The following is an 11,509-nucleotide window of genomic DNA, read 5'->3' on the forward strand; positions in this document are numbered from 1 at the left end:
CACACACACACACCCCACCCTCCAGCAGCCCAGAAGCTCTATCTGTGCCTTGGCTCCTGTAAACAGTCATTATGTAACAGTGGAGAGGCACAGTTTTCAAATGGCCTGAGTGCGTCTGAGGCTGTCTTCAGACACGAGGGGCCATTTCTTTCCTCCCAACCTCAAACTATCATCGGTTGTGCGGAGCAAAAATATCAGAGGATACACTCTCTGTGAATCTTTGTAATAGCTATTTTTTCAGACTATACATTCAGTCGACCAATTCCGGCTGTCTGGAAGTGGGGAACAGAAGCTTGTGACAGAAAGGACATCTTGAATGGCCCAGACAGGCAGGAAGCATTGAAGTTAAGGCCCCGACCCTGTGCCACAGATTTGTTCAGTCTTTGAGAGTTGCGTAGAGGCTGAGGACTTATCAGGGCCGTGATGTCCAAAAAAGTTTTCATAACCTTCAGGCTATTGTCTCCTACCGTGGGCAGCCATGCACCGTTTAAATATGCGGGGTGTGTGCGGTGTCCTGCCAAAGAGTGTGCCAAGCCAGGAAATGTCAAAAGAGCCCTGGCCCTGTCCAAGTTCTGGGAGCGAGAATGAACTTCAGTCCATGAATGCTCACTCTCATCACGCCTCAGGGTCCACAGACCAGCCAGTTGCTCCCTGCTGGATCTGTTGATCCAGAGACATCCTCCGCACTGGCATTGCTCAAACCTGCAGCACCTTGAATTAAGGGACAGGCATGGTAGCAAAGAGAATGAAACCCATGAGTGCTAGCATTTGTCATTAGCATGTCACTTAAGGCATCCTCTGGTAGTGTTGTGGAATTTATAAAGGGGCCCCCAGTGGTATAATGAATTCCTCTTTGGTTGGTCAGCATAGAACAAAGTTTTGCTGTGAATGAAAATGCCTGGTGTATGATAGATCTACGAATCTGATATAAGGACTGAAATTTGGGCCAATGTAGGTTACTTACATAACTGGGTTATTCTTACCTGTCATTGCACCTTCAGGTTATGCTACTGTTATGCCTTGGTTCTCATCTTATTGTAGTACTTTTATTTGAAGGTAGATGTGCAGTGAAAAACAATTGGTTTTGTTTGTTTATTTGATTTGCCAGAATATGTTCTGTATTATGCTCTCTAGGCTTAGCTGGGGTGAGCATTTCAGCTACTGGTGAAGCATAGAGAGAAGAGCACATAGACCCAGTTATTAATGGCCTACGTCCATAGAGTACCTCCTCTTTACATATGCTATACACCAGACCTGGGCAAACTACGGCCCGCGGGCCACATCCGGCCCGCAGGCTTTCCCTGACCGGCCCGTGCAAGGTCCATGAAAAAACAGTAGTCAAGCGCCTAGAGATAATGCACGCAAATCAACATTGTTGCTTTTATTTTGAAAGCGACTGCTATTTTTAATCCCATATGTTTGTGCGTTTATGCATACGATGTAAACACCCTCACTGATGTGCTGGTGAATAGAGTTTTGCGTCAAGAAAATGCAGTTGCCTTTACATAGGCGTAAACCTTTCGAAGTTTTATGTCTCCTGTGTCTGCGTCGCTCACCACCGCAACGGAGTCCTACTGCTGCTTGGTGGCAATACAAAGTGTTGATTTCAAAACGTTACTGACAGATAGACAGTTTACAATCGGATAACCCCGCCATTGTAACCAAAATATGTCTGAGTTTGTTTGCAAAGCTTATGTTAGCGAACTAGTATGATGCTACTACCCACAGGTTGCTTAAGGCAGCCGGCTCAACACACAGGGCGAGTTGACCAATCACAGTCTTGTGTACAAAGTTAAAGCAAAAACATAGCCTTAATTCTCAAAATAGTTTTCTTTGTAATGTTGATTAACTACTCACATAGCCCACTATTGTCTGTATTTTGTATAGAGTTAATTTAATGACAGTCTTTGAAATATTGGTGGCTTTTTTTTACCAGTCTTGTAAACTGAAAAAATGTTAATGTCAATTTTCTATTTTTTTTTTTTGAGAAGTGAGGATTAAATAGGCTACTGGACATATATGAAATATTGCCGTTTTAACTTTGTCTTCCTTACATTTCCATCTTTAGTAGTAACCAAAACCATACGATTTACTTAATGTTATACAAGAGAATAGAATTGAACAGAATTGAGTTCAGACTTGAGTTCGGTGTTTTGGGTCCGGCCCTCCGCAACAGTCCCAGTTTCTCATGTGGCCCCTTGGGAAAATTAATTGCCCACCCCTGCTATACACTCTGCTAACTGATCAGACGCTAGGCTTACAGTAGGTTGGGTGAGCATTTCAGCTACTTGTGAAATGTAGCAAGAATAGCACATGACATACACATACACATGACACCATGACATAAGTCTATAGTGTACCTCCACTCTCTCATGCTTTCTGCTAAATAGAGGGGGGGAAAACATGCATCTGGTTGTGGTGGTGCATATCCTTGAGTGACTAAATAAATAATAAACATACTCCTCTGACTTCAGTATGAACCTACAATCAAAATACAATCATATTTCAACCACTCTTTGGAATGTGTTTCACAAAGCACTCACAAAGAACAGAACAGCACATAATAATTGCTTTGTTAAATACTGCTGATTGCTGAGGTGAGAGAGGCTTATGTAGGATTAGAGAAGAATAATTAGCTGCTGCCTTGCCGGATTTTGATCAGACTTTGAAAAACAACAACAACAACAGAAAAAGCACTGTTTATTCTGCTGTACTTTGGCCTAAGGGAGAGCAAAAGAATGAGAAAGACATTAAAAGAGTTGCAGAGAAAATACAAAGCTCACTTGCACCTACTGAACAGTCTCGCACGATGGTCCTACAAGTGTACAGTCATGATTCACTTATGTAGCACATTTCACAAATGAAAAATTAGTTAATTTTATTTTATTTTTACAAATATTGTTTGTTACAATTTTAACAAAATTGTTAAAAGAAATACTTTACAAAATTAAGACCAAAACACAGGTACATGAAGAAGATAAATCAAATACCCAGAAAAAACTTCCAAACATGCAAGAACATATTCATGCATGGCTTGTATATGTTCCATACATTTACACATTTTCAAATGAGAAACAAAAAAAGCATTGGGATGATGAAAGCCATCCATCATGCATGGCACGTCTGGCCCTGAGGGTTCTGGAATGTTACGACAGACACAGGACAAAACTATGCGTGCACACCGAGTGTACACAGTTGCCCCTGAATTGAGTGCCGGAGGGTGGGAGGAGAAATTCTGTGTGAAATATACAGGCAAAGGTCTGAAATAGTAATTTTCTGACCCTGGTCTTGACGTAGACTGCCTCAAGGCTGGGATGTTGTTTAAGTCAGGTGAGGCTTTTTTTTTTTTTTTTTCCGTGACTCTCTGTGTGAGAAAGGTGATGTAAGCCTCTAGCCGTGGAGAGACAGGTCGTCGACCCAGATGATGACAGCCCGATAGGCCCTTCAACAGCAGCACGGCGGCAGAGTGAAAGTGGTATTTTCTGCAGTACACCAACAGCTCGGAGGCTCCGCAGAGGAAAGACAGGGGGGGCAGCTGCCGTCAGACCCTGGGAGCGAGCTGCACGCCTGTTCACCCAAACACTCCATGCCTCAGTGTGAATATACCTAGATATTTATAGGAGCTCACCTGCACAGTGTTCTTGTTAGGCGTGTGTGTGTGTGTGTGTGTGTGTGTGTGTGTGTGTGTGTGTGTGTGCGTGTGCGTGCGTGCGTGCGTGCGTGCGTGCGTGTGTGTTTGTGTGTATGTCCGTGTATGTTTCTATGTGTGTGTGCAATCATGCATTTCTGTTGAGATTCATGTAGTGTGTCCATTACACCACTGAGCTAATCCAACAACTTGTAGTTATAAATACTTTATGCATACAGCCTAAAATAACATTTTTTTTGCATGAAAACTTAGACTCGGTAGTAGTTACTTTAATGGCCACTGAGGTGGTTGGCAGGGCAGAAGGTGAGGAGTACACACACCCCTGGGGCTGTACTACCACTGCTTGCCGTGGCCTACTCACACTAATTCTCATTCAGCACGACCTTCTGTGTATGCATGATCAAGGCCCACACCGTGTAGAGGTGGAGGTTTGGCCTTCTAGAGTTCAGTTAGGGGCTGAACAGGGTCTCGCAAACCCCCCAGTCTAGTCTAGACCCTGGGGGCCTTTTAAACTGCTTAATGTATGCATGAATTACACTGGCGATTGCACCTTTTAGTTTGTCCTGATACGCCGGTGTGCTCACTGTTAAGGGTCTGGCCGTGGCCTTCACTATCTCCACCACCTCCACCTCCATGTCTGGACTTTCCCCTGCTACTTCATTACATCAAAGGTCAACTACTATATGTCTGCAACGCCGTCATGGGAGGAAGCTTTTCTAGGGATCAGGGGGATTATCTACACCTTTCCCAAACAGTGTCCTTTTCTACAGTACCTGCAGTACCATGTAGACTATTTATAGACCAGTATGCAGGCCTGCACATGGAATAACAATCTGAGATAACACACATTTCTTTGCTTTTTTTCTTGCTTTTTGCTAGCAGTTTTTTTTTCTACAGAGCTCCCCCTACAGCTTCAGAGTATATATTTTATGACACTCCTCGCTCGGTCAGTCTGCGGTGTCCTCTTTTCCCGTTCCTCCAACAACGGTTTGCTCACTTTCTGCTTCTTTTTGCCGGCTCTGCCATGATGAACATCTGAGAAACTCCATCGCTACCTTGTTGTAGTTGGTGTCTGGCATGTATGTGTGTAGTGCCGTAAAGCAATTTACATCATGAGGCCACGAGACGTTCTGACTCGGAGTCCAGCCCACCAGACCAAAGTTGCAAGGCTGTTTTTTCAGCTCATAGACGCTAGAGTGAAGCGAGCCGGCCTCCATTCAACCAGGGACAAGTCATACAACCATTCCAATGATTAAGAAGCTGTTAAGTTGAGGTAAATTAGTCTAAAACAGAGCATAACCCTTAAAAGGGAATCACAGATGCCATTCTCATTGGTTTAAAAATGGGCAAAACACATCTGATTAAGTAAGACAAGAACCACCGTTTTGCTCCAAGCACTTAGTTTTTGATCACAAAATCATGCCATTAAATTAGTGATTGTGGACTGACCGCGCCTATAAACTTTGTGGCTCTGACCATCCATTTGTGATCACCAGCATACTATAGGGCCTTCATGTTAATATGGAAGTGTTCTGCTCCTGTGTGCAGGTCAGAGGAGTATGCGTGTCACAAGCCTACTGGTGTGCCAGGGACTGCTGTGGGTTGGTACGGCCTCTGGCATCATCGTAACCCTGCCAGTGCCCAAGTTGGAGGGCATTCCAAAAATTACAGGTACAGTGTATCTTTTCTCAACCCAACAGAGGAGGAGATTGTTTGCATTATTCATGTAGAATACAAACAAATAGCACATAAATGTTGAATAAAGTAATATGAATGTATCACTTGCAAGTGGAAAGGAAGGAATTCATATTGTTTTTTTCTTTTTATATAAGATGTTGTGGAGCTCTTATTTTGATTGTGGGTATTGGGAGTTGATAATACTGTCTATTTCATTTAATAAAAGAATCCATTAGGAATCAGTCAGGAATGTCACTGAGGGATCTTGACTGCAGAGTGGTCATTTGATCATGTATCTTTCCCTCCCCTGCAGGTAAGGGAATGACGTCCCTTAATGCCCACTGCGGGCCAGTAGACTTCCTGGTGGCCACGTCCAGCACTCTGTCCCCGGACCTGCTCAAGAGGGACTCGGTGTGCGACGGGCCCGACTCGGCCTTCGGCGGCGAGGACCGCAGCGACTCCTCCTCCCAGGAGTCCCTGCAACAGCTGGCCGGTCAGCCCCCGGGGGCGCCCTCGTCGCACGGCAACGTCGCGGCCGACCTGAGCAAGGCCAAGGGCCGCGGCGTGCTGCTGCAGTACCGCGTCCGCTCCACGTCCGGCCTGCCGGGCCGCCCGCTGACGGCGCGCCCGGGCGACGAGGCGTCCGACTCCTCGCTGGAGTCGCTGGAGCACAGCCTGGAGGACGGCTCCATCTACGAGCTCAGCGACGACCCGGACATGTGGGTGCGCGGCCGGACGTGCGAGCGCGACGGCGGCCGCCGCGACAGGGTCAGCTCCGTGGCCGTGGTGTCCGGGGGCCGGGGCCTGCGGCGGCTCCGCGAGGGCGAGACGGTGCCGGCGCGCGGGGAGGAGTCGCCCGACAGCAGCCTGATGATCTGGCAGCTGCCTCTGACTGTCTGAGCGAGCGGGCGCCGGGCGTTTCTCGCTTAGCACGCGCCCCGCTTAACGAATGCCGACCGCACGAGAGAACTGCTGCTGGTCTCGGCACGGGGCTCGGACACGACGAGACTCGACGCCTTGTCACAACTCAGAAAGTGACAGAGATGCGAGGCGACAGAATGTGTCGTGACACCTTCACAGAGTTTCGAGGCTTCTCTTCCGTGCTCTGCTTTGTGCCTGGCTCATGGTGGAAACCCGCTGCTGCTCTTTGAGGGGCTCAGACAACCCTGTCTGGTAACTGCTACCTGCCTCACTTCCGGATTGATGAATGGCATGTGCTTGAATCTGTACCCTTGTTGTGTTCCCCATCCCTGTGTAGGTACAGTATACTTTCAGGAAGTCCAGATTCACCAGAGAACGACAACTGGCAGCCTTCCTCGCTCTCGTGTTCCCCAGAGCTCCAAACAGTCTCGTCCACAAGAAGCACAGCTGAAACACAGCCCTCTCCAGCGGGCTTAGCCAATAATACCACTGATTCCTCCTAAAATCCTTTTGTTTGGACTTCATCTCACTATTGTGCCACAGAAGGATATTTTGCTGTGTGCATTTTTAGGGAAGTGGGTGTGATGGGGTGTTTTGAGAGATGTTATTTCTCTTTTAAGTTACTAAGTAATTGCTCACCTCGCAATACCTTGAATGTGAACACAATTGTTTTCCCTCTGTGATTTACTCACTGTGAGAGAAGTTATTGCAAGAAGAAAAAAAATATTAAGGCCATTTTTCACTAAAACGGAACTAGAAGTAGGCAGCACACTAGCCAAAAGCTCAGTAAAGCTTGAACGTTTACCTATTCACACATTTGAAAATGAGCTTGTACTGTAATGTGTTGCCTACCTTGCTAGTTTGGAATGAATCATGTTACAATGTCTCGCTTCTGGCTTAATAATTAAGGGGAACCTTGAATTTGTGGATTGCCTATCATGCCAAGCTAGTCTTTTGTGTTTACCCTCAGGAGTCCACTCTTATCTCCAATGGGAAGGAAAGAATTAAAACGTCCACAGTTGATTGAAAGAAGAACCCGGCTTAGTGAAACGTGCACTCAGTCTGTATTCTTCTTCCTGGAATGACCAATCCTAGGCTACAGTACATACTGGAGGTCACAGTACTGTTTATGTACAGTATATGCAGTGTCAAAGTCTCTATTGATTGCAAAAAAAAAAAAAACAGGCGAAGGCAACTTCTACCCAAGGTCCTTTAAAAAATGGCCACTTAGATATACTGAGCCTTCATGTTCTCTCTAGCCACCTCTCTGTACCTAACAATGCTGTGTTTGAATGTGAAGCTTGCATTGTTGGGTGTTCAAACTGCTATGGCCATTGCTTTGATTTAGGGGGACAAACAGCCCAGTTGAATTAGCCACAGACACAAGCTCATGTGCTTGTCATTAGTGCCTGTGCTGTGAGGAGAGAAGAACGTCATTAAGAGCAGGAGGAGGCTCAGGTGAGACAGCAGTTTTGGTCATCACTTCCAGCCTGACAAGGACTCATTTAACACCAGAGTAGGGTAGCATACCTCTTCTTCCACTCCCCACCTATTTGTCTCACTCAGCCTCTCTCTTTCTTTCTTTCTTTCTTTCTTTCTTTCTTTCTCTCTGTCTGCCTGTCTTGCTCTCTTTCTCTCTGCCATTCACTCACTCTGTCACTCTCTCCCTGTCAGTCTTGTTTCTCCCTCTCTGGAGTCTGTTTTGAGATGGGACCCTTGGGTGCTGCCATCAGGGATTTTGTTCAAATTTTTATGATGTGAATGAAGCCGTATTTGTATTGAGTACATTCATAATGCAGCAAGGCCAACTTTGTCTGACTGGGGGAAAAAAAAATGAAAAAAAAACATTACTCATCCCACACCTTCCCCCAACCAATATCAATTTGTTAGACTTTTTTCCCACAGTTGTATTTCACAGTTGCATTATGAATGAAATGTAAGTGTGTCTTGGATGCAGGAGGAATGGGAGGTTTCAGTGAAGGAATGCATCAGTGGTCTGAGATGCCAACCATGTTGTGATAGGATCTGATATCTTAATACACAATTGGAGAAGAGAAGTCAGACACTGAAACAAAAGGGATCTTGCTTTTCCGTCAAGGGCAAAGGAAACAAAATTGCCTTTTGTCTGACCGAAGGTTTCACTGGACTGTAAATATGGATAGATTTGGATTCATATCACTCATGTTGATGGGCACCACTACCCATGGATTAGGAAGTGGCCAGGGGGTCCTGAAAATGTCGGACCATTGTAGTTCTACTGTGCTTCTTATGCAAGAGGTTAACAACTTATTCAGATTATAATATGTTGTTTTTATTGCATAATCAAGAGTCCCCTTAGTAATTTGTACTGCTGCATAATTTCATGGAGATGCTGGCTCGGAGCATTTTGGATGTTGTCAAAAGACATAGAAGTCCTTGTACGGCAAACCATTACTGTCTTAATATGTGTCAGTCTGTTCATTCACAGTACTATTAAGTCTTAGCCAGTGTATTAAGTTTATTGAATGCTAAGGTGATTGAACATTCAATCTCCCACTTGTCAAAAAACATGTCTGGCCCATAAATAAGATACTCTATGAACTCTAATGGATGCTGGTGAGATAGGGTTGTAATTTAACTGTTGGACTCCTCATTGCACTTGACAGTACTTAGTTAAGGTCTGTGATCTAACATTGTGCTGTTTTTTTTATTTTTATTGTTTCATTTTATAGTGTCACTGTAACTAAAATAAACACTTACCGCTGACTCTGATACACTTGTGAGACTTGTTAGTCGTACTATATACCACACTGGGCTGCATGTGGGGACATTAGGGACACAAAGGTATATCCATGGTGACCTCCTACAAAAGTACAAGGAAATGACAATGAATTAGTTAAGAATTAGGAAATGTACCTCTAGCTACACCACAACAAGGCCTTACTTTCTGGGTCATATTGTGAGTCTTTGCTAAGGATAGCATTTTAAATGACATCTTATTCAAACCAGTTGAGGTGCTGCTGAAACAGCTTTCAGCAAACCGACCTTTAAGGACGTGTGTTTTCCCATTATTTGCGGCAGTTATGGAAACTGGGATTCATGCAGAATAAGAGACAACAGTCCCATCCAGTGGTAGCAACAACTGCATCCAAGACCAGCGGATGACCTCATACAGGTTATGAAGTCGGTCAACATGCATGAACTCCAGCTGGTTATCCAATCAGATTGAAATAGCACATTACACCACAGGAGACCTGACCTACACATGTACAAGTGGTCCTGTGTGAAGTTTTGGCCTCATTACTCTGGATGTCCGCGTATGTGTGTGGGTGTGTGTGTGTGTGTGTGTGTGTGTGTGTGTGTGTGTGTGTGTGTGTGTGTGTGTGTGTGTGTGTGTGTGTGTGTGTGTGTGTGTGTGTGTGTGTGTGTGTGTGTGTGTGTGTGTGTGTGTGTGTTGCTTAGATGAGATGAAAGGGCAGCTGGGATCATCATTGTTACATGTGCTGCCTGCTGGATAGTGCACATAAAAATGGGAGCCTGGGTTAGAGCTCGATGCCACTGGCATTTCTGGTGTTTCAGGAACCATCATGATCAGGCATAATTGGTCATTTGCCCCACTTCCCACCTGAACATACTGTATGGTTCCTCATCTTAAAAATTAATAATTATCACCATTACATATAATAGCACCATAACCAATCAACTGCATCATTATATTTCCCTCAGTTCCTTCAGAAGCATCTGTTTAAAAAAAAAAAAAGTGGCAAATAATGAATGGGCCATTCAGGCATTTTGCCTTCAACCCCCTCTGGGTTTTGTCTCTGTGTGTTGTGCCTTTGTTTCCCCCGCTAAAAGCAACGACCGCCTCTCCAAGGTTAATCTTTAATACCATAGCATGTCGTGACGGTCTAATCTATGGACGGGCCATTTTCATTTTTAACCCTGATCTCACTTCGGTTCGTTTGCAGCCAGAGCGAGCCACCTCCTCTGCCTCCTCTCTGTAGCAGAGATGGTGTCGTGATTATGTAGTACAGAGGCTTGGCATGGGCGCCGTCGGCAACAAAAGCTTGTCGGAGGCAGGCTGGACGTGGTGCCCGCTTGTGTCCTGGCATTAATGTTTCGCGCTGCCCCCACCCCAACCCACCTCCGCGCGGGATGCCAGCCACCTCTCCAATTCCTGGCTCCAATTCCAGGGCGTGTGTTCTGTTCGTGTGTGTGTGTGTGTGTGTGTGTAGCTCTTATTCCCTGCCAGTTTCAATGTGCCCAGAATGCTAGACCGCCCTCCTCCTCGCCCACCCCACCCCACCAGCCTCCCCTGTGCTGCGAGCCTTCCTCCCTCCATAGCAGCCTCAGGGATAAGCCTTGAAAGGACACACGAGTCCAAGGGGTTGTGGTACCATATAAATTAATCTCTGGCTTGGCCTGACACGAAAGAATCCCACCTACAGTGCACAATCCCTCAAGTTAGCATCGACCATTGGGAAGCAAGCTTGTAATAGCCTGCAATTGATGGGAGGCAAGCGCAAGGTAAGCAGTATATTAAATGTGAAGTGACTCTTTCCATGGAGGTATTATATAGAAGCGGAGAGAAGGAGGGAGCACCACCTACATTAACTTCAATGGCCCACACTAGGCACCCTACTTCTGCTCAAAATATTCTATATCAACCCTCCGAAATCCTTTAGTGGATTTTAGAGCCATTTTTTAAAGGTCAGTGTTTCAGGAGGATAATCAGGAAAAGAGCTGCACATAACAAAATGGACAATAGTGATTGCTCAACGCGCAACAGCACATTTTAAGGCCACCATTTAGATTTAAAAAGATACTTCAATGTCTTGATATATTTAGAGGCACAAAGCAAAGGCTGCTTCTCAATATTGTAGTGTGCTGTGTGCAATGTTATTTTTTCTCGCTTGTTTCCATGGGAATGTTGTATGACTATATAAGGAAAACTATAAGGTGTCACCAAATTGGCATGCTGTGTCTTTCCAAGAACTAATGCAAATTGTCCTGTAGAACCCAAGTCATCTCCTTTTACAGATTACATTCTCTTATTGATATTTACCTCATGCTGGTTTAGTTTGATCCATACAGTAGAAGGAATGAAATCTTTCTGAGGAATGGCTTTAACATGTTATGGTCTACTGAAAAGACATGATGATTTATTTAGTGTGAAGAGTGCACTCAAACTACCTGCATGTGAATAAATATACATGTAACATGCATACTACTGATACTTTTGTGCAATCAGCGTGAATGAACCTGATTCGTCCATGTATTTGT

The 11,509-nt window shown here is 45.1% G+C and overlaps 1 protein-coding gene across 1 annotated transcript in view; it reads left to right on the top strand.

Moving 5' to 3' along the window:
* arhgef10la (Rho guanine nucleotide exchange factor (GEF) 10-like a) overlaps positions 1-8,998 on the top strand; it is a 121,266-nt gene extending 112,268 nt beyond the window's left edge. Inside the window, exons 26-27 of the mRNA XM_062544971.1 lie at positions 5,198-5,320; positions 5,640-8,998. Coding sequence (XP_062400955.1) covers positions 5,198-5,320; positions 5,640-6,226 — 710 coding nt within the window. The 3' untranslated portion in view covers positions 6,227-8,998. The remainder of the gene's footprint in view (positions 1-5,197; positions 5,321-5,639) is intronic.
* The last annotated feature ends 2,511 nt before the right edge of the window (positions 8,999-11,509 follow it).

Source organism: Sardina pilchardus, chromosome 9, assembly GCF_963854185.1.
Source record: "Sardina pilchardus chromosome 9, fSarPil1.1, whole genome shotgun sequence".
NCBI lineage: Eukaryota > Metazoa > Chordata > Actinopteri > Clupeiformes > Clupeidae > Sardina > Sardina pilchardus.